The sequence below is a fragment of the Desmodus rotundus genome, chromosome 6, assembly GCF_022682495.2.
Source record: "Desmodus rotundus isolate HL8 chromosome 6, HLdesRot8A.1, whole genome shotgun sequence".
Classification (NCBI taxonomy): domain Eukaryota; kingdom Metazoa; phylum Chordata; class Mammalia; order Chiroptera; family Phyllostomidae; genus Desmodus; species Desmodus rotundus.
Window position 1 is genome coordinate 98,860,412 of NC_071392.1, and position 23,893 is coordinate 98,884,304.

Sequence of the window (23,893 nt, forward strand, 5' to 3'; positions counted from 1 at the left end):
ATCTGGGAACCCCGGGTCTGATATGTTCTAAAGACTTCGTTGGCAGTCTGAGAAAGAGACAGCTTCTGCATGTCAATTCTGAAATATCCAGAGGTATCAGTAAAATAACACAGTAATTAAAATCAATTATTTTGGCTCTCCCTTTGCATAGTCATTGATTTATCAAGGGCTATTCCATGGAGACAAAAATGGAAAAGTTATTAAATGGAGAAGGAGGAGGCTCTTAAACAAGTGATGCTGGAATTAGTGAAGATCCATGAGGGAGAAACAAACACTTTTACCTGAAACTCCTATCTTACACATAATTAACTCAAAATGGACTTACATATAAAACAAAACTATAAAACTTTCAGGGGAAAAAAGGAGAAAATGTTTGGGATTATGGTCTGGACAAAAAGTTCTTAGACTTCATGCCAGAAGCATAGTCCAGACAAGAAAACCTGCCAAATTGCGTGCGTCATCAGAACTGACATTTGCTACACGAAAAGCCTGTTAAGAGGATGGAAAGGGAGCTACAGACCGGGAGAAAGTATTTGCAAACCTCATTATCTGACAAAGGATTAGTATCGAGAATATACAAAGATCTCTCAAGTCCCAACAGTAAAGACACAATCCAGTTACAAAATGGACCAAACAAACACAAACAGACTTTTCAGTGAAGAGGAGACACAGATGACTGAGTAGTTCGTGGAAAGATGTTCGCCATCATTAGCCCTCGGTGAAATGTTCATTAAAACCACAGTGAGATGTCATTCATTACACACCAATCAGACTGGCTAAAATAAACAATAATAACAGCACCAAAGGCTGACAGGTTACACAGAAATTAGACCCCTCATCCCTCGCTGGTGGACATGTCAACTGGTACAGCCACTCTGCAACAGGTTGGCAATTTTTTAAAAAATCTAAATAAGCAACATAGACCCAGCAGTTGCACTCTTAGGAATCAACCCCAGGGAAATGCAAACTTCCCACAAAGTAAACTTGAACAAGAAGGTTCAGACCAACTTCATTTGTATCAGCGCAAAACTGGAAACAGCCCACATGCCCTTCAGTGGGGAAATGGTTAAACAAGCATCTGTATCCTGCAGCATTACTTAGCTGTGTAAACAAATGAACTATTAATTAATGCTGCAACAGTTCAAATGAGCCTGCGGAGAAAAAACCAAACCCAAATAACTTCATATAACTTCATTCATAGCATTCTCGAAATGACAAACTATAGAAAGCAGTTACTGGTTGTCAGGGGCTAGGGACAGGGGCGGGCAGAAGGTCGTGTCTATTAAAGGGTAACACGGGGAACCCTTTTGGTGAGGAATTGTCCTGTGTTTTGACTGTATTAATGCCAATATCTTGGTTATCATATAGCATGGTGACTTCAGAGATGTTATCCACCAGGGAAACTGGGTAAAAGTACAGAATCTATGTGTAATTTTTCTTGTAACTGAATGTGAATTTATAATGACTTCAAAATAAAGTACTTAAAATTTTTTTAATGACAAAAAATGTCGAGCCATTTACCCAAGATCTTAAAATGACAGCCTAATCTAATGACAGCCAACCTACACGCTTCACCAGCCCTACCGCTTCTGCTGACAGACCGCAGTCTAAGTAACCACATGCGCTAAGTAACTTTAAGAACTCAAGTTACAAGAGCCATTGGGAAGAGTTCAAGCCTCTGTTTCAGGATGGAGAGTCAGCCATGAAAAGGAACGTTCTCGGGACTACGGTTGGCAGACAGAAGTCTCACCGACTTCTCACTTATATCTGAATAGCAGATGAGACACCTGCCTCCCTTAAAACTTGACAACCACCCGATCACTGTAATTAACAGTGAGAATGCCTGTCACTCTGATTGTTCAAATAAAAGGTGTAGAAAATAGGTTTCTCACTGTCATTCTATTATTGGCAACCACTTTCTTTTGTATACACCCCAGAAAATGCGTTAGAAATTGAGCGTGCCAAAGGTATGCAAGAAACACGCCAGTACTGAAGGAAAATTATTGTCACCGAGTTAGACAGTTTAAATTTACTAATTATGCCTCCACTTTCGGACCCCATCTTGAATGGCAGCATTTCTAACTCTTTTGGTTGATGTTCATTTTCTTTACAATGGAACTAGTATTTATCTGGCTTACGTCCAAAGGCTGTGGAAGGCAAGCTAAAGATTCCCCAATTTCAGTATGTCTAACGGTTTCCATCGATTCCCTCCGTATTAAGCTTAGGGGGGGTTGTTTCTCACTTTTTTTTGGTTTTCTTTTGTTTTTATTAAGTAGTAGGGGGAAACGTGCAATGTTATCATCAAATAACTGCAAACACAAACACCATACAAATTCACATGCAACACTGCTTGTAACTATTGGCTAGGAAGTCAACGTGGAATAGATGAAAACAAATTGGTCGGCTCTCAGAGTTGGCCCAACATCACTCCAAGTGATTGTTAAACATGCATATTCCTAGAGATTAGCCAAGGTCTACTGATTCAGGGCCTCTTGGGGTGCCGCCAGACAAATTTGCTCTTGAACTCATTCCCCAAGTATTCTGGTTTGCAATTTGCAAGCCAACCATAAATATGCATGACTTTCAGACAATACAGCGCTTCCCGCTGGGACTGCCCACAAAGAAGTCCCCAGCCATTGCTCCAGATGAGGGCCTGGGAGGGGTGTGCTTTCCAACCGGTGGCCTCAGTGGGAGTGGCAGCGGCTGTCTTGAGTTTGAGACACACTGAAGATGAAACTCTCATCTGCTCAGGGGGGTAAACTCCCAGTTTCCACCGCCATGCACTTTCTGTCCTGAGAACACGAGAAAAGCCATGTAGCACCAAAGGATTAAAATCTCACCCGAACTCTCTCAGTATTGTGTACAGAAAATGAAACAGGGGGACTCAGGACCTGAACGTGGTAAGGTGTGGCGACTAGCTGGACTAACACCGACACTGTGAAAAGGTGAAAAGGAAGACACGTTGAGAATCATAACGTTCACTTAACAGCTTAGGACAGGTCTTTCCTTAAAACTCATCCATTCAACCATCTCCTTCATATTTTAAACAACACATCTGCATACCATCTATACTATTTTTTTATTTACAACTTTCCATAGACTTTTTTTAACTAAAATTTTTTTAATTTGAGCTCGGGCCTGCAAACCAAAGGTCACGGTTCAATTCCCCATCAGGGCACATACCTAGGTTGCAGGCCAGGGCCCCAGCAAGGGGCACATGCGAGGCAGCCACATGTTGATGTTTCTCTCCCTCTCTCTCCTTCCCCTTCCCCTTCCCCTAAAAATAAGTAAATAAACTCTTAAAAAAAAATAAATGAAGACATGAGGAGGTAATCTACAGAAGAAAGACAAATAGCCAAAGTGAAAAGGTGCACAGCCTGGCTTGTAATCAAGGGAAAACGAACAAAAATAAGCGCGATACCTCTTTAAAAAAAACATTAATTTAAGGAGGAAACTTCTATCCTAGCCACAACAGGAAAGAGGAGTTTCAATGGCCATGAAGAATAGGCAATCCAATAATAAATATATAAATATACTGTTAGAGAATTTGATGACAGAGTAATTCTCATGTTGAGAAATCTCACCTCCTCCTACACATCAGGGTTTCTCAGTCTTGGCACTATCAACCTTGTAGGCGAGACAATTTTTTGCAGTGCGGGACTGTCCTGCATACTGTAGGACATTTGGTGGCAACATGGCCGGCCCTCCACCACAGAAATCCCAGGAGCAAGCCCCCCCAACTTCAGCTGACAACCAAAACTGTCTCCAGACATGGCCGAATGGCCCCTGGCATGCAAAGTAAGAAACAGTGCTAAAGATGAACGCCCACTAATTGGAGATTGCACATTTCCAGAACATGAGGATTTACGAGTATCTTCAAAGTCCCAGATTCAGGGGAGTCAATCCTCACCAGCCATTGTGGAGGCTAGAACAGGTAAGCTCACCAGACAGTTCTGACAACCTGGACGGACACCCGCCAGATTTAGGAGTTACAGGAAAATGGTCCTGGGTGTGCCTTTTGTCACTGGCGGTGATGGTTTCATTACACCTCACTTTCAGCCTTAAATTGTCGCCGCCCTTTAAATGATTTGACTATTTTTTCGCTGTCTTTCCTTTCTTTAAAACTCGATATCCTTCATCATTGCTCAGCTCTGGTTTCAAATGCCTGACACTGTTTACTAACATCTTTTCCTAACAAAGAATATTCTGGTTAGTCCATTGAGATTTCCAGTTCCAAAAGCAGCTAAAACAATTAAGAATTTGTTTAGAGTTCCTAATTGTATCGGTCGTCTGTCCCAATGTGTTGAGCAACAGAGTCACAAATTAAACTTCCGGAGGGCATGGGGATAGTTATGAAGAAAACAGAAAGCACATTTTGATCACCAAATTCCTGTTAAAAGAAAATTATATATTGCCACTCTGTAAGCTCAAGAAAAGAGGAGAGCTAACTAAATGTGACCATTTAGGCCTTTTGATCTACGGTAAGAAGAGCCAGCCAACTTTTTCCGTAAGGAGCCAGATAACAAATATTTTAGTCTCTGATGGCATGAGTCTTTGTAGCCATTACTAAACTCAGGAAAGCAGCTATAGAATACATGTGTGTGGGAATGGTGTGGCTATCTTCCAATAAAACTTTATTTAAAAACCAGGCAGTGGGCCAGACAAGGGCCACACGCCACAATTTGCCACCCTGTGGTCTACATTTCTCCACAGTTTAAACTCTGGTCACCTTCTGGTGACCATACATAACACTCTGTCTGGCATGTCCCTCCTGGAGGGAAAAAAGAGGAAGAAATGTGCCCCAGGGGAAAATCCCTGCATTTGCCACATCTCCCCACAAGTCAAAATTTTACTTCAATCAAATTACATCAAAGTGTTGGCCTGATGCCTTTGTAGCCTTCCACCACTTTTCTGGCCACCCTGCCCAGTGTCAGGAATCCCTGCTCTGCTATGAATGCGGACATCTCCCTAAGCACGCTCACCGCGGAGATTTAGCATCCCATCTCTGCCCTTGGCTATAATTAGTTTTTTATAGCTACCTTATTCTACAAAGTCACAGTGCGCTTGGAAGAAAGGGGCTATTAGGCCTGTTTTCCATTTGGCCGGCACCCCCTTTCTGTAACCACACCAACTTTCTCTTCTTTTCTGAGCATTATCCCCTAAAGATACATCCTCAGCCACAGCATGCTAAGGCAGCCTCATTTCTCATGCTCTAACCTTGTTTTTGCCTACTCTCCTAAACAAATCAAATCTCCTTCTCATCCAGGACGTTAATATCAGTGCCTAGCATGGGCTACCGGGTGCAGGGCGGAAGGCTCAGCCTGTTAGGTGCATTGTCTCAGCTACCCCTTCAAACAACCCTAAGGGGCAGGGGCTATTATTCCCCTCCCCCAGCCCTGCCCTGTTTTACAAGGAGGAAATACAGCCACAGTGAGGTTATTCACTAAGTCTGCCTCAAGGGCAGGAAGCCAGGAGAAATGAGCCAGGGTTTCAGCCTTGGATTGCCTGGCTCTGGAGAACAAGCTCTTAACCATCACCCCAGGATTTCCCCAGAAGAGTTGGACTCCTAGGGATGCACAAATGTAGGCTGAGGATGGAGCTGCCTGTAGGAGGTTTATTTGCATTCTTCACATACTCTAAAAAGAGACATTTAGTTGTAACCATACGCTCTGTCATCTGGACGACAACTTTACAGCAGAGCTACTTCAAGTATGACATTTGCATTTGTGATTTTTTTTTAATCCTCAGAGGAATGGAGACAGAGAGAGAGAGAGAGAGAAACATCAATGTGAGAGAGAAACACCAATCCGTTGCCTCCTGTATGTGCCCCCCGACTGGGAATAGATCCCACAACCTCGGTAGGTGCCCTGAACGGGGATCACGACATTTTAGTGTCCAGAGATGCTTCTGCCGGCTGAGCCAGGGCGGCGTTTGCGATTTCCCGTTCGCTGGCACCGAGCGCTCAGAGATAGTTTTTAATGAAGGATTTCTGAAAGTGGAGTCTTAAGACCCTAGTCCAGGACGCCAGATGCCATGGTAGTTTAGCAATCTGCAAGAAGTGTTTGCATTTAAAAAAATTCCATGCTCTCTGTCCTTAAGTGATAAAGTATTCAGTGTCCTTCATGAAAGTCCAGAAACCCAAACGTGCTGAGTATTTATTTCTAACTACACTGAAAGCATCTCCTGAAACTTCTCAGTTTCGCTTGGCCTCCCTTGCCCTTTGCTTAGAACTTTCAGCCTCTTGTTCCTACTAGTTAGACTGCAGTGAAGTCCTGGCTCCCTGCCTCTCTGCTGGCATGGGCACCACCTGGGACTGACCGGTGACTTCCCCAGGAACACGCAGCCCCACCTCAGCTACTGATGCGGGCCAGAGGTACCAGCTGCCTGCCCAGAGTCTTGGGGTTCTTCTGTTGCTATTTTAAGACCAACAGCCACAGAAAATGGCACAGAATAATGCAATCTGGAAGTAAAAGGGGAGGAGATCTTAACCAAGGAGAAAGAGGAGATGAAAATGAGCCGAGAAGATAACTCCCCCTCCATCTGCCATCGTCTGCACACCTCTCCTTTCCCAACTTAAGAATTTGACCTGGTTGCTCTCTGGGACCGAGATGGTTATAACTTTCCGGCTCTTGGGGTGACTCTGTCATTATGGGATTGCAGATGGTGACAGATGAAGAATATAAAAGGAGGGGTCCCTGGGCACCCTTGAATCGTAACTTGTAGGCTGCTACCAACTCCATTTACCAAAATAACGAGCTGGTTCGGAATCTATAGTTCACGGAGGGAAAAAAAATCATTTGAATGAGCAAACAACATGATTCCATGCCTATCATTTACATCGCACACCTTTCATTTTGCAAGGAAAGGAATGCTAATTTGAAGACGGTTTCATACTAGGTAGCAAGGTAACATTTTAAATTCTGCAGAAAATAATACCAAAAAGAAAAAACAGGATAATGAATCATAAAATAAAAATTTTATAAAGAAGATTTAAAATACATAAAAGCCCCCACAGGCAAAAAATCGGCTAAGCCAGGCTTTTGCTAATGATGAAGTAAATGAGGACAACCTTTCTAGAGGCAGAATTATGTCTACCCTTTGACCTGGAAATATTAATTCTAGGAACTTCCCCCCAAGGAAATAATTAAGGAACTATGCAAACATGTGGGAATGGGGCTCTTCAGCATGGAAACTGGAAACGCTAAATGTTTCAGGGGACTGGTTTAATTAATGATGGCATACCTGTAAACTGGAAATTGCCGTCATTAAAAATGATGCTGTTAAAGAGTATTTATGCCACAGAAAATGCTACTAGTAAATTATTAAGTATAAAAAGCGGGCTCTCCGGCTTTTAACGTTTCTGCTCCATCATACATGCTCACTCAGTAGCTATGGCTCAGTTGCTCTGACAAAGACTGTGAGCTACAGTACATTCGCTCCTTCCACACCTCCCCTCACTCACACCCACACCCCCCCCACCCTCCCACGCTCACAGGGAAAAATACCTGTGCTTTGATGGGAAGCTCTGCATGCTGTAACACACACATCCAAGGGGACCTGCCTCGGGTTTGTCGGAGATATTCTCCACTCTAGACCGTTAACTCACAAAAACGCACAATGCTCCTTGTCCATAAGGATGAAAATCCTGTCCCTTTCAGTAGGGGCTCCCTTGACCTCTCCCCCCCATGGTGCGTGAAGCTGCTTCTGCTGCGGCTGCCACATTTCTCACACGGTGCACACTCTACAGACCAGCCTTTGAACTGGTTATACCATTCTGCTTTGTTCTCATGTTGAATCAACGAGTCAAGTAGAATCTTTAACGAGTCCATTTTGTATCTTTATGTCACGATTTTACCTGATTTTGAAGATTATCTTCCAACACAACCCATCAATCACTGAATCCTGTGTTTTTTACCCTCTAATTAAGCCCAAAGCATCTTTTCATCGTCCCTGGGGACTGCCACGGAATCTCAGTCACCATCTAAATTGCAGGCCGAGCCCCCCTGCTTTCATGCTTGCCGCATTTCACTCCGTGTCCTGCAGCGCATGTGGGGTGATCTTCAAAGTGTGACCCCATCAACCCAGGGTTTAAAACACTTCTGGGCTGCCTTCTGCCTTCAGGCTAAAAGCCAAAGCCACGAGAAGACATTCCAGGACCTGCAAGAACTTGTCCCTTCTTACCATCTTAGTCTTATTCTGCTGCTTTCCTCGTTTGCATACTCCTCCCTTACAAATACACAAACAGGCAGACTTCAGTAACGATCAAGCAAAGAATATGTTATTGTGCAAAATTCTCATGGAATCGGCATCTGCCAAGAACTCTTCTTGCTACTGCGGGGGCTAAAAAAAATGAATACTCTTCCTCCCACCTTCTAATCTCTTCTAGCTGGGCTAACAGTCAAATTAACAGTGACAGATTCACAGGAGAAAATCAAACTTTAATATGTGTGCATGGGAAATGCACATATGAGTACATGCATGCGTGTGTGTGTCTTAAGGTACACAGGTCACATGTCTTATGCTGTTAAGTACCATGAACAAGAATAAACCCAGGAAAGTGGATAGAAATTCTAGCAGTGGGTATTTTGATGTTAAAAGGGGGATAATCAGGGGAGTTCTCAGAGAGAGGGTGGCAGCTGAGCAAAGCCCTGAAAGAGACAAAGAGATGAGGGGTAGATGGAGTGGGCAGACAGGGGAAGAGGGCGATAGGCAAAAGAGACAAAACATGGGCCTCGACACAGACATCTGCCTGGTGGCAGGACGATGAATAAGGAGGCCAGCAGAGGCCGGAGATTCAGGGATGGTGGTGGAGAGAGGGGGTCAGATTGGGCCTTCTGGGTCTTTTGTAAACACTTCGGCTTGTTCTCTGAATGACATGGGACATGAGATGAACAGTTTTGAACAGACGTAACACAGGGTAGGGCAAGAGTAAGTCTACAGTTGTATGTGAAAGTTTATTCTTGTATTATTATATATTAAGCATCATATTATTTTCCATATGAACAGTGGTTCATAAACCTACTTTTGCCCCACCCTGCACAATCCAATTTGTATTCCATAGACTGCGGGGATCTAAAGGCAGAGAAACCGGTCAGGGGGATGGTGATCTGGGCCAGGGAGGAAGTGGGGGAGGGGATGAGACGTGGGCAGAATCCAGACATATTTTGAAGGTAGAGCCAATAGCTTTATTGATGGGATTGGATGTAGGGAAGAGAGCGAGGAAAGAGTCAAGGCAGACTGCAAGACTTTTAGTTCTAGGAAGTGAAAGGACGGAGTTTCCATGAACTGAGCATGCCTGGAGGAGGGCCAGGACTTGTAGGGAAGATGCACAGTGTGAGCGAGCGTATAATGAGCTTGCCACGCCTGTTAAACACCTATGTTTATATAAACATTATGTTAAACATGATGATTATGCAATTATGCAGAGATGAGCCTGTATATACACCTGACCCTTGAACAATGCAGGGCCTAGGGACGCCAAACCCCGCACAGTCAACAATCTGTGTATAACTTTTCATTCCCCCCAAACTTAACTAACACCTTATGGCTGACCAGACGCTTACTGGTAACATAAAGAGTTGATTAACACACATTTTGCATGTCATATGTATTATATACTGTAGTCTTACAATAAAATGAACTAGAGAAAAGAAAATATCATCAAAAGATCATAAGGAAAATCCCTTTACAGTATCGGAAAACATCTGCTTCTAAGTGGACCCACACAGTTCAAACACGTGACATCCAAGGGTCAACTGTACAAGATTTTATCAGACTTTTCAAGTGGATAATACTACTATCTTCCCCTTCAGCCATCGTGAGAACGGGTGAATCAGTGCATGTAAAGAAGTTACATTGCTTGCGAAGCATTCCACAGTGGTTGGCAGCTCATACCATCCAACTGGGTGGTGAGCCGCATGCAGCAAAGGACAACACACCTTCTGATTCCTTCATTCACTCATTCACTTTGCACACATTTACTGAATATCTAGCACGTACTATGTCTTGCTCCAAGCACTGAAGAAAGAGCAGTGTGCAGAGCAAAGTCCCCAGACCCACTTTCCCGCGTGCAGAGACAGACAAGTATTTCTGCAGCCCCTGGCACAACGCCTGGCGCGGGGAGAAAATGATCACGGGCATACTTGCAGAACGCAGACACTCAGTCGTACGCACTCAATCAGTCTTCGGTGCAATTAAAAAGAAACAATCTCACTGCGGCTTCCAAAGGGACCCCCGAAGCGGTCTTTGAGTGACCCCCCAACCAAAATCACCAAGTCTCAGGAACCGTTCCACAGCCGGGCCCTATGTAACCTGACCCCGCCCACTGGTCAGGTCTCGCCTCCCATCGATGCCTGCTTGGCTTGTGACTCGGCAGCCTCCAAAATAGTACATGCTCCTCTGATGAGAAAGAGTTTGCCAGAAGCCTGTCCCCCCTGCTATTCACAGGGCAGCCTCCTTCGCATCCTTCACGTCCCGGGTGAACCTTCTCTATCCATTAGCTATGGTTGCATAGCATCCCCCTGGAGCTCGGCAACCCCACACAGCAACCGTTGAGCACTTCCCACCACGATGACCGATAATGAGGCAGCTCTACTGATCTGACCTGGCCTCTCCATCACGGCTGGACTCCTGCACGCCTGAGCAGTCGAGTCACGGTTGTCTTGAGTTTGTCTTGAGTTCACCTGGGGTGACTCAGCTCTGCACCACGGGGCATATTCTCACAGGGCAAGCAGAAGACAGAGAGAAGCAGAAAGATTGTTCATACCTGTGGGGGCCCTTCATTACTGCTGAGTGGGGGGGGGTCTCCTTACCACACTAGGGGAGGGTGAAAATCCTACTCTCCACACGACCTCCTCTGACAGCACCCCAACCGGGAAAGGGGTTGGCCCTGCATCACAGCTGGGTGAGGGTGCAGGTCCAGGCTCCCCACATGGTCTCCTCTGACACCGTGTTGCAGGGGGTGGGGGGGCTAATAACCAGCTGATGCAAGTCCTGGCTCCCCACTTGGACTTCATAGACACTGCTTTGATGGGTGGAGTGACACCCTGGCACATTTGAAAGGGATCAGAATACACCATGCCCCAAATATGCTACTTTGGCACGAGGATGACCTTGAGCTGAAGGCAACTGAGAAACAGCAAGCACAGAAAGAGCTCTCTTCCCTCCCCTTTCTGACGAAACACAAGGTATCTAGTTCCCTTTAACGGTGTGACACAGACTTGTATTCATAAAGGCGCTTCCTTCTCTCACAGCAGGGAGACCAGAGATGGCGCGAAGATGAGTCTGTGTAGCAAAGGTACTGAGCAACCCTGATCTACTGTCCGCTTCCTAGTCTCTTCCCCATAACGCACCACCCCCAGCAGCTCCAAGTCCCTTTCCTTTGTCTGGTCTCCTCGCCCCAATCTTTCACCCTTTGTTGAAATGGGGTACACAACCCTGCACCTCACCAGTGTTTCCATTGTCACATCTTTTCCATCAGGTCCCCATGAATGTAAAATTATCAATGAAATGTGTACACCTTTTCTCCCGTTAGGCTGTCTTCTGTCAGTTTAATTTGCAACGCCAAGACACAGCACCTAAGGGGACAGGGACAGCTACTTTACTCACTGCGGACTCTCACAAGCGTGGAAGTCTAGGCTCCTCACTCAGCCCTCCCTGGCAGGGGGGGCAAGGGTGGGGTTTTGCTGATGGAGAGCAGTCATTTTAGGCATTGCTAGGCTGCTTCATTTTCCTGGCCCGGTCTGTCGGTCAGGAAAAGGGGTTTTCTTGGGACTTTCATTGGTACCCATTGGCATTTCCAGGTTGCTGGCTTCTTTAGCTCCAGTCTGGGATAAATGGTGCCAAAGGAAACCCAGGAAAGTCGCCACCGTGTGTTGTTCTTCCAATCCCAAGGTCCCAAGTCGGTCTGCTTCTCTCCACCTGTCAGAGTTTTCGGGGCTTGATTTATATTAATATATATGCCTGGCCCTGCATAATTTATACATAACGTCCAGGGATTTTAGTGGGACATAGCAGAACGAACAGGGGGAAGGTATGTCTATTCACTAGTCCTAGAATCAGAAGTCTGTAAGTGCTTTCATAAGCCTCTGTGTATGTCAAGTGTGCTAATAATAGTCAGCTCACATGGTCAAGGCCAGAGTCAGGGCAGGGGCGGACAATCAAGTTTCAGGGTCAAGCTCATGGAGGTCACTGAAGCCATCAATGCACCCACAATCTGCCATGACGTCACCTCCTCAGAGACTCCGCCCCACCTACCAAATCTAATATACCTCCAACTCCCACACATGATCTCCAAATCAATACCTGAAATTATCTTGCTCATTTATTTGCCTGTATATTTGTTTTCCCTTCCTCCTCAGAGTATAAAAACAAAAATAAATCATATTTTACCTTAATTACCTTGAATCCTCAAGGTCTAGGAGAGCATTAGAGTCTTCACTTCTTTATTTTTGAATGACCGAGTGAATAAATTAATGGGAGAAATTCATACTCAGAACTCATGAGATTTCCAGAATTTCATATATTTTGCCCTTGGATATCAAAATGCCTCAGAATGGGTCTGACATTTCCAGACAAGCCTTAACATCTTTATACAAGATTTTAAAAAAATCCAAGATATGTAGAGTACAAACATTCAGATTATATTGAGAGTCATTCTTTTAGAAGAAACAATTACGAAACCACATCTTTCTTTTAAAGTGCATTCCACAAAATGCCGTTTCCTATACCACAGAGAAAGCCTTCAGTGACTATCTGTCAGGTCAATGTTTTAAAACATCAGTGGGTTTTTGTTCCAAACCCACAGAACCTCAAGATGACTATATTTCCCTATAAACTAAAATAAATACATCCCTATACTTAGAAACAGGCTGTAACCACACTGGAAAGACATCGTCAATCTGCAGTGGCAAACGGAAGAAGGAGGAAGTGGGGTAGAGGGAAGGAAAGGAAGGGGGATGGGGGAGAAGGAGGAAGGGGGAGGGAACAGGGAGGAAGGGGGGAGAGGGGAGAGAGGAGGAGAGAGAAGAGGAGGGTGAGGAGGAGGATAACAAGGGGGAGAAGAAGAACCCAGATTAGAGAGTTTCATTCAAAATGCATATTCTGAAGCTGAGTCCCAGGAGTGCTTACAGAAAGCACCTCTGCAGCGTGGCGGCCCACCACACCTCCGTATATGAATAAACGGCAACACTGAGTGAGAGCCATTCCGTGAGAAGGTTCAGTGCAGAAAATGAGAATGCCACTCTCAAAGAAAGGAAGAGAAATGAATTCCATGGTTGAGAAGGCACTCTTTTAAACACACACACACACACATACACACACACAGAGAACAGATGTTCCCAGCAAAGGGCAGAAGGGTGAGGAATAATAGTCATGCTGTAAAAAATTCTAAGCCAAGAATGCAAGAGAGAAACCTGGGTGGCCCCGGAGGAAACGGTGGCAGATTTTCATGGGCAATTTACAGCGAAAAAACACAATTCTGAACATCATTCTTGTCGTGCAGAGAGGTGGAAGTGACAGCCCCTGCAGGTCAGGTGCTTGGCTGATCTTGGTTTGGGGGAGTTTTGACGTGTTTGGTTTTATTGAAGGGTGAGCAGAATTATACCCTGGCAACACATTAACTATTGGGTCAGCCAAAAAGTCTGTATGGGTTTTCCCATAAAATAAAAGATGTTCATTTTCACCAATAACTTCGTGGATTTGGATATTTTGAGTATGTTGGCTCTCTCCCATGTAGTATAATGTTGATTGTTCTCAATTAATGTCTCGATTTGATCGCTACCAACTGCAGCTGGCCTACCCGACTGTGGAGCATCGTCTGAGAGAAATCTCCAGCATGAAACTTCGCAAACCACTTCTGACACATTCTATCAGTCACAGCAGCTTCTCCATACACTGCACAAATCTTTTTTTTGCATTTCAGTTGCCTTTTTACCTTTCTTGAAATAATAAAGCATATTATGCCTAAAACATTGCGCATTTTCTTCCATCTTCATTATTAAAATGACTACACAAAAATTCACCAATTTTGATGTTTCTTTTAATGTGCACTGATATGACAGCTGTCACAATACAATCTAACAAAAGTGTTTCAAATGAAGAACACTATTAGAACCATCAATGGGGAACCGAACGAACTTTTTGGCCAACCCAATATTCTGTGTCATATCAATTAACTAATATACTGTGGAGTCAACATTTGAAACCAGGGCTGCCTGCTTCCCAGACCAAGCTCACCACTCTGAGCTCAAATCCCCAATGGCAGAACAAAGGCAAATCTTCAGGACCACCTGTTTTTCTTTAATTGGTGGTCCAGCCATACTGGCAAGCTCCTTTTGAATTCATTTTTCAGGACCTGAATTTGCTCCTGGCAATAAAATGACTTTACAAAGTCATCAGCAAAGTAGTAAAAACCAATGAGACAATTATCAAAAAAAAAAGAAAGAAATTATGATACAGCTGCTATCCATAGACATTGCTGCTTGAAAATAGTGTTTTGGGAACATATGATCTCTGAAGTTACAAAATCAATCCCAAAACTGAATTTTCATCTTTTAATTTAGACATTTCTGGAGAAACGAGGTAATAATTTAGCTTGTGAATAACTCAAGTGAAAAACAAAGAGCAAGAGTAAAAATATGATTTGTCCTATCACACATTCTGGCATTAAGAGAAGTATCCTCTGAGCTCTAAAAATGGGAAGCCTGGCATAAAATCAAGGTTAATAAAAATACCATCAAATACCAGCAAATACTTTCATCTGTGAAATGGTGATAACAGCAGTTACTACACAGGTTTGTGTGGAAGGTACCCAAAAGTTAGCAAGGGGTCAGAAAAGGTTAATTATTATTTTATTCTTTACATATGCCTTTCCTAACTGCATGTTTTATTATTTTATTATTACACCTCATACTAATTTGATATAACAGGTTAGCCAAAGCACACACTACTCCCAGTTAGATCAATGGTTCTGAACTGGGGGTGACTTTGCCTCCAGGGGCATTTGACAACGTCTGGACATAACATTGACTTGTCACCACTTGGGCGTCGCTATCCATGTCTAGCAGTTAGAAGCCAGGGAAGCCGCGAAACATCCGCAAATGCACAGGGTGCGCCCCCACCGCAAAGAAACAGCTGGCCCAAACTGTCAACAGTGCGAAAGTAGAGAAAAGGAAGACGCTAGATCAAGAAAAGTCTGCTCAAAATTAAAGCCTTTACTCCAGATTCAAAAGGACTGATTGACCAAAGTCAGGTCTGTTTGATAAGGCCATGTACACTAAGGTGCTTTCAAAGACAGTGAAACCCAGTCCCTGTCATGTGGGAAGCCAAACCTCAAGATGCCCGAACATTTCTGTTAATAGAATGCTTCAGGGTCAGGCAGCCACAGATCCCAGCAAGCTGAGACGTGCCCTTAGTCCCAGGACAAGATGTTCAAGTCAGGTGACAGCCATCAGCTCTGGGCCAGGAGGTCCAGACAAAGCCTGAGGAAAAGCCACTCCGACAGCAGGTCTCAGAGCCCCTGGAATCTGGCCCAAAACTGAGCCTGCATAGAAAAGTTATCGCCAACAGTGATGTGGGAAACCAGAGGGAAAGCTTATGGGGCGGATTAACCAGTAGCAAGAGAAACACAACAAAAGCTATGACAGCAGCAGTCCCCGTACACAAAATCCTGAGTCTGCATGTGTCTTAGAGGTTTTTTGCCAAGCTGGGCTCACAGCCACCTACAGGGCCCCTCCTTTGCTGAAATCATGCCCTGCCCCTTCTCTTGCCCCTGGGTGCAATGCCTGTATGTGGGGCAGTCTTCCTACTTCATACCCTTCCACCTGGTGACTTCTTGCACATGTCATGTTACTTCCTGTAGCTGGCCTTCTTCCTGTCACTCCTATGCCATATACATGCAGACCACAGAGAGACACGTATTGTACAACAGAAGTTAGCAACGTGGCCTCAGGAGCCAACCTGTCCGGACTCAACGGTTGATCCCAAACTACACGCTGTGTGGCCTTGGGCAAGTTATTACCCTCTCTGAACACTGTGGGATAACTGTAAGAGAAGCCACCTCATTGGGCTGTCAAGAGGATCGAATGAGTTCCTTCGTTTAAAGCGATGCCTGGCACACAGACATTTAATGAATGATAGATACTCTTCCTAAAATGCAATCTCTGTGAGCAGAGGAAAGTTGTCTCTATTCATCATTATTTTATTCTCAGCTCTTTCTCAGTGCTTGCCATACTGCAGGGACTCATGAAGTGTCAGAGGCCCTTCTTTGTCCACCCAGGGCCCCTTGACCTTCCACCGTGATGTACAAACTACACTCTATGATAATTTAACTCTCTCTCTAGATTCTCAGTTCCATGAGGGTCCCTAATTACTGTAACTGGGTCGTGATGAGCAGATAGCAAATGTTTTCAAATGCAATGAAGACATGGCGAACTTAACATGTTATATATCTTAAAGCCTCAACTTATTCCCCTGTATCCCTTTGTTACTTGGTTAAATTTGCTTTTTAAATGCTCTCTCATTATGGGGGGAAAAAATCTATTTCTACACAGCTCCACCTTCCCCTGGCATTGAGTTTGATTTTGTTCATAGGCAAGCAACTTTATTCCCAGCTTCCATTCTGGAAAACTAACAGAAGGCCCTTTGGGGACAGCACCCCCTTAGCAACTACTGGAACAAACACCATGTAATGACCCCAGTGTGAGAGGTCTGCACTTGGATTTGCACTTCGCTGTGGCTGCCGGGAGGACTCACGCCTCTGTGTGAGCAGCGGGCCAAGGGGCTGCTTCCTTGGGAACAACCGAGGAAGTGCAAGCTGAAAGAAGCTTCATGACTTTTTAAACACAGGAGTACACACTGAAAATGTATCTGCATTCCTCAGACCATGAGGGAGCTACCCCTTGTTGGGGGCTAAAATAAAATAAACGTTTAACGCCGCCACGCCCAGGGAGAAGGCAAATTCGGAACCACGTACCCGGAGGTTTGCCCCTGGACTCGGTTCTTGGTGCACGTAAAACACAACCCACATCTCATTCAAAGGCCAAATCCCTGTTTTCAGACACGTTGCTCCAGCTTTCACTTTTGGAGAGAAATCTTCATGAAAGACATTCTCTGGATTGCCTTTTCTGTCGAAAGTACAATTATTTCAGCGTCCTGATCACACCTCTACAGAAACCTCAACTATTTTGAATCACTTCTCAGTAAAATAAAAGACCAGGTGAGCTGTACCTTAACAAGCATTGTCCATGGCAAATAAAATCCCATTATTTCATAGATATTACTTTTTCTGTGGTAAGCAATTAATCTTCAAACTTCTCTCCCTCTGAATGAGAAATTGCACCTGCCTTTCACATGGGTGCTCAGAAAGAAAAAAAGGAAAAAGGCTGCTTTCTGATACTAAAGTCCCACTGTTTTCTCTGGGAGTCCATGTGTATGAAGAGCTACCTAATCCTTAAAGACACAGATGCTCCAGGTATTTCCAGAAAACATGGTGTAATTTAATTACACGGTTCTCGGAGGCATCTGGCAACTGGACATCTTTTCTATGTCTTCAAATTTTGCTCTTTTTCTTTTTTTTAACCAAGTGTACTTGGTTTCTGCCAGATGCTCACCTGATTTCTAATCAAACCATGAGTCCGCAGCCAGAAAGGTTCAAATTCTAGGGAGAGGGTCACTCCTTCCAATGTTCTTACTACCCAACCTGTCACTTCCCCATTTCTTTCACTTGCCAGCCAGCATCTCCGGCAGCCAGAGATGGATCAAAGGGAACAAATACACTTCTTTCCTGAATATTCCCCAGTTGATGGTTGCTGTCCCCACTTTGGGGCCTTGCCCTTCCCGATGCAGAGAAAGGACAGCCCTCAGGCTGAAAGTGCTCTTGGCCCAGCCTGCCTTTATCCAGTATCACCACTAGAGGAAGGAGAACACTCTCAGGTTGGCCACCATTTAATCTGACCTCACCAAACCTAGAAGAGAGGAATGCAGGAGGAGGTTTAAAAACTCCTGGTTTGCTCTGCCGCAGGTGTCTTGGCTGGAGATTGGAGAAGACGGAACTTGAACTGCGAGGAGCAGCCAGATGGAAAGAGTAGAGCTTAGCGAGGGAACTCGGTGAGAGCAGAAGAAAACAACGAAGGCGGGAGCTGGGAACTGCCACGAGGAAACATCGCCCACTCACGTGCACACATTTAAAATTAAAAAGTGATTTGTTTCTTAGTGTTTGGCCCCAAATCTGCAGGCAAGTCTTCCAAACAAGTTGAATCACCAAGTGAGAAGCATTTGGAAGATCTGACTACTACGCCTATAATCTCAGTGAAGATGGAAGGATTGCCTACGTTAGTGTTATGACTGCCTGAACTACTATAATAATTCTTAGGTTGTAAAAATTGGCAGCAGAATCTTTAAGTGGTCCCCCTGCGAATGGATACTCACAGTCAGTACCCATGGACCGGGAGCCGCCACTCTGTGGTTCTCTGTACATGTAACCTACTCACCCCTCCCAACCAGGGATGGTGGCCTCCACGTTACAGAGGAGGAAACTCTCAAAAGGTTAAAGAACAGGGTTTGACATCTGGAAACCCAATCTGCATCTAGATCTTTCCATCTCTCACCTCTCACAAAGAGGCCCCACGATGATGTAAGCCCTGAAGAAATAAAACAATGAAACAAAAACACAAGGTGTTACCTGCTCTCAGGGGTGTCTCGGTGAATGTTTTCTCTGACAGTGCTTCTCCCAGAGTAAGGGTGTGCCCACCCTGCTCCATCTCCTGTGTGATGCTGGGCAAATTAACTCCCTAACTGCCGAGTCTCTGCCCACCCCCACTGGATAGTGAAGGAAACAGAGCCAGCCCCTTCCTCGGCATCTGCACACAGTGATAGGAGGGGCGCAGGTTACAGGGGTCTGTTTCACGGTGACAGGCGGTCCTACAATCGGGTCACTCACGCAGGGTGTGCCGTCAGAGCAGCAGAGTTGGGCATCTGGGCGCTGCAGGGCATTCAAAGGGCCAGTCCTGTGAATTCTCACTGCATCCGGGGGCAAACACTGACCAGCAAGTATTCGCTGACATTAGCAAGTGGACCAGACCCGTGTAGGAGAACCATGGGGGCAGAGGGACAAACACCCCAGTCACATCTTCACTGCAAGAAGCAGTCCTTCATTTCTTCCTGCTTTGGCATGAATGCCACTCTCCTTCCCTGGTCCTGGACTCCCCTTCACAATGCCTCGTCCCTTCAGCCCTCCACCAGCTCAAAATGGAAGACACTGAGTGGGGTCCTACCTGGGAGGTGCAGGGGGCACAGCTGAGAGGTGAGTGGGGCGAACCATTGCCAACCCAGTCCCACAAGCCTTTAGCCATGTTTTTTCAAGCCCAGTATGCTGGACGTTAATACAACTGCATCTAAATGCTTCAATTCTGCGGCCACAACAAATATGGCCCCTGGTACTGCCTTAAACACAGTTATGTAATTAATAGTCACAACCTTTTTATTGGAGTTTTGCAGTTAAGTGCCCTCAAAGAGGCTGTGGTTGAGGAAAGTTTAGAAAATACTCACTGAGCACCTATTATGTGCTCGGCACATTTCTCGTACTCTCCCAGGCTCATCAGGGTTGCGTTAACTGAGGTACTTCGGCTCGCGGCGGACAGGAAACTCACTCAGCCTTGCTTCAGAAAAAGGTGGTTTCTTTTCAAGAGAAGCTCAGGGAACCTTCCACTGTCTGAGAGTCACAAAGGACTCACACTCAAACCAGAAAGCTCCTCGGCTCTGGTTCTCCCTCTTTCTTCGGGTCTGACTCTCACAGAGCACATGCTCACGCCTCTCTGCCTCTCTCTGTGGTCTTCCTCCACGAACTTCTGAATTAATAAATGTTCAATTTAATTCAATTAGGCAACTCATTCGGCAAATACTGATTGTCGATGATGCATCAAGCATTGATCCCAGTGCTGAGTTTATCTCTGGCAGGTGCAGAGAGAGAATCAGCATCTAAGTACAACATTCCAGAGGCACACAGGTGTGACGTAATAAGTACTCTGTATTTCATTTTTGTCCCTGGTTCCTCGCACAGAGCTCCTGAAACCCTTGGGACGTACTGAGTGATAGGAAGAAGTTGTAGGAGCATCTTTTCTTATTCAAAATGAGCTCCTTGCAACCATGAGTTCAGGCCAGTGAGGTGGCTCTTGATGGGCCAGAAGAACCAACAACCGTGTGATCAGAGGTTGATACTCACAGCTGCACCCTCACTCCCAGGACAGGAGAGGGGCTGGAGATTGAGTTCAGTCACCACTGGCCAGTGATTTAATCAGTTGTGCCTACGTCGTGAAACCCCTGGCCAGATAATGAAATCTCCACAGAACCCCCCGGGTGACAGGGTTCAAGGGCCGCAGGATCAGTAGACACATCAAAGTGCTGAGAGGGTGGCAGGCCCAGGGAGGGCATGGGAGGTCCTCAAAGACCCTCCTCTCTGCACCTGGTCCTGTGCATCTCTTCCATTTGGCTGTCCCTGAGGTGTACCTTTTATACAATGTGGTAAATGCGAGTAAAGTGTTTTCCTGAGCACCGTGAGTTGTTCTAGCAAATGACTGAACACGAGGAGGGAGTTGTGGGAGCCCCAATTCTGTAGCCAGCAGGCAGAAGTGTGGGTAGCCGGGGCACTTCCTTTGTGGCTGGGATCTGAATCAGGGCAGCCTTGTGGGACTGAGCCCTTAGCCAGGGGATTCTGTGCCAACTCCAGGAATCATATCACAGCTGACCTGAACTGTGGGACCGCCAGCTGGTGTTAGAGAACTGGAGACCAGTATGGAAAAAGATACACATATTTGGCATCAGAAGTTGTGTCATAAAAGACACCATAGCTGGTAATAAAGGGCATGAAGCCAGAAGGCGAGGGACGGGTCCACGTGGACAAGACAAGCTATTCAGAGGCTGCTCACAGAAAGGCCCTCAGACAGGTGCCATTCATCCACAGGACCAGGTCATGCGAGGGAAGCAAGCTGAGCTGCAGGCAGGGAAAGAACATTCCAAGGAGACGGTAAGTGCAAAGGCCCCAAGACAGCATGCCTGCCACAGTTAAGGAAAAGCCAAGCAGCCCACAAAGTGAATGGACAAGTGGTAGTGTTAGCAGCGATGTGGGCTCTTGGTTCTTGAGCTCTGCAAAGAAAGAATTCAGAGCCAAGGACTCTAGCAAAGAGGAAACTTATTTAGCAAGCAAAGAGAAGCGGGCCTCTCACACAGCTGCCTTGGCCTTTTAGAAAGATGGTCACAGAGGCAAAAGAAGTGAGCCAGCTGGGCTGCGTGGACTCAGGAAACAAGATACAGAGGCAAAAAAGGGCCCTTGGAGAAAGAACAAAAAGTACACTCCTAAGGAAAGAAAGAGGGGATGGCGTGGGCATGCTCCAGGGAAAGTTCACGCTGGGTCCTTTGTCTTACGGGTTTGTATCTATTTTCTGAAGGCAGGAGTTTTAGGGGAGGTTTCAGGGGAGGATCTCAATAGAATATTCATCAGCTTTTCAGGTGTGTCCTTTCAGGGTAGTGGTCTCTATTGATTGGTCAATGCTGGGGCAGGGGGTCACTGGTCCTGATGTCGACCATGGGGTCGCCTCATCTGGTTTTGCTGCTTTCCCAGGCCTGGAGCTGAAACCCAACTGAGGCTTAGATGTTATCTCTAGTTTGACCAAAACTCTGTCTCTGTGGCCAACACGCCCGAGGCTTTGCTCCTGTATTGGTGATGCTGATCAGAACCTCACTGGTGTGCGGGGAGAGGAAGGCAGGTAAGTCAGGGTGCTGGACGGGGACAGTCCAAATCAGCCCTGTCTCAGTTTCCCCATTCCACTTGTCAAGGAGTTTCCCCAGCCTTCTCAGACTCTTCCTGAGTAGGAGGGAAGACCAGAGAAGGAGCCAGAGGCACAATCATGAGAGACTCCAGAGGCCACAGATGGACTCTGGGTTCTATTCTGGGTAAGACTTGAGACTAGTGGAGTTTTGAGCAGAGCAGTGGCCTGTTCTAATTTATAGTATCAAAACTCATCTGAACCAAAGATGGGCAAGGGTAGGAGCAAGGAAGCAGGTTAGAAAGCTACAGTAACAGCCCAGGTGATAATACATGGAGTGTTGACTTGCATTGATAAAAGAAGGGGTACAAAGAACTAAATCCAAGGTGTAGTTTGAACACAGAACTAGCAGAATTTGCAAAGGAACTACCAAAGAAATGTGAGGGAAAGAGAAGTCAAGGATGACTGAAGGTTGATAGTCCCAGCAACTAAAAGGATGGAGTTGCCATTCGCTGAGACAGGAAGGACTTCATGAAGGACATATGTGGGGAGCTGGATTAGGAATTCTGCTAAGATGTATCTGATCCCGTCAACTGGAAGAGGGGAGACGCAATGGCATGGACATTGCAACAAGAGTCCAAAGTTCAGCGGAAGCTGTAAGTCAAGGAGCATCAGCAGGCAAGTAGGCACGTCCTACGGAAGTTAGAACACATTTGATTTTTCAAGGACCAAAATGCTAAGATAACAATATTCTCTCCCATGATAATTTGAAATGAGGTGTTACTAAATGTCTACAAATCAGATTTGCCACAGCTAATACACAATTTCTAATGCATCACCTCTCCTTGAAGCCAAAACAAGCATTAATTCAAAGATAAAATCAGACAAATTGGTTATTTTGTAGCAGAGAGCCAACTTCACAAATACAGTTATTGAATGCATCATTCACTTTCAAATGAGCTGGTAAAAAACATCGTGTTTAAACAACCCATTTCTCTTTCTTAACTGAATCACAAGAGGATACTGTTATCAACATAATGATATTTGTTTAAAATACAAGCTAGTTATTTGGGAAGAAAAGAGTTCAAGTCATATTCAAACTTGAAACTTGGACCTAAATGAAACATTTGTTTCTGACTTTCAGTAGATATTATTACAGAAATCTCATCATTCCCTCTCTGAAATCAGTGTATGAATGCTGATAACTTCTGTATCTCTCTAGTGGAGAATACATAATGTGTTCATTTTAGGATGGTTTTAATGTTAAAAAGAATACTAGAAATGAAATAAAGGTTACAACTTATCATTTAAAATAGATGTAATGTTAAATAAATATCTGGTATTTATATAGCATTTACTATTGGGATGAATGCTAAACATTTAACTTATATTCCGGCCTTGCTCTGTTTCACGGAATTCCTACCCAACAGCATTTGACCCTTGCAAGAATCCATACCCATGCCTGTTATGCAGGTGAAGAACCTGAGGCCAGGTTAACCCAAGTGTGTTAACAGAATGCCACTAAAATGCTGACAAGAGACACAGAAGGGGTTAGAACTTAAATCTACTAAACTCAGTGCTTTAACATCGCACCTGGGGTATGAAATTATATGTAAATCAAACCAGCCTGCTAAATCTTTAGGGATTTTGTACACAGCAACATATATCTTCAAATTCTCAAATAAATAAAAGAAGCTGAAAGATTATTATAGAACACAAAACATGAGTTCTGATATGTTGTACTTAAAAGTGAATGCAAGGCTGTAAAGAACTTGATAATGTGAGGAATTTTGAGCCCAGGAAAGAGGGTGTACAACCAGAATGGCTTCCGAGAAAAACCCATTTTAAATTCAGTGTTACAGAATAAAAGCAAAGATGTTAAAGACTTAATTGAAGGCTTAGAAGTGGGTTCCCTCCTACCCTGTAAATTCTTCGAGGGCGGAAATTAAATCTAAAATCTATACTTCTCAATTGAAGAAAAATTTTGATCTGTAGTATTGAGACCTTGTAAATAAGAAATATAAATTTGTCTTCCTTCTTATTTCCTAATATAGAGCTCCCAAAGCCTTCATAATTTCCTGAGTGACAGAGGTAACAGGAGAAGGTTTTGTTATTCACGGAAAGCCCCTTTCCAC

The 23,893-nt window shown here is 44.9% G+C and overlaps 1 protein-coding gene across 4 annotated transcripts in view; it reads right to left on the reverse strand.

The window, feature by feature from the left end:
* Positions 1-23,893, reverse strand: part of DOK5 (docking protein 5) — a 232,362-nt gene that overhangs the window by 62,726 nt on the left and 145,743 nt on the right. The window contains exon 1 of one of the 4 annotated variants that reach the window (XM_045195010.3): positions 13,138-14,521. The exons of the other annotated variants lie outside the window; for them this stretch is intronic. Within the exon in view, the coding sequence (XP_045050945.2) occupies positions 13,138-13,272 (135 nt within the window). The 5' untranslated portion in view covers positions 13,273-14,521. Of the gene's footprint in view, positions 1-13,137; positions 14,522-23,893 lie in introns of those variants that run through there. 4 annotated transcript variants of the gene reach the window in all.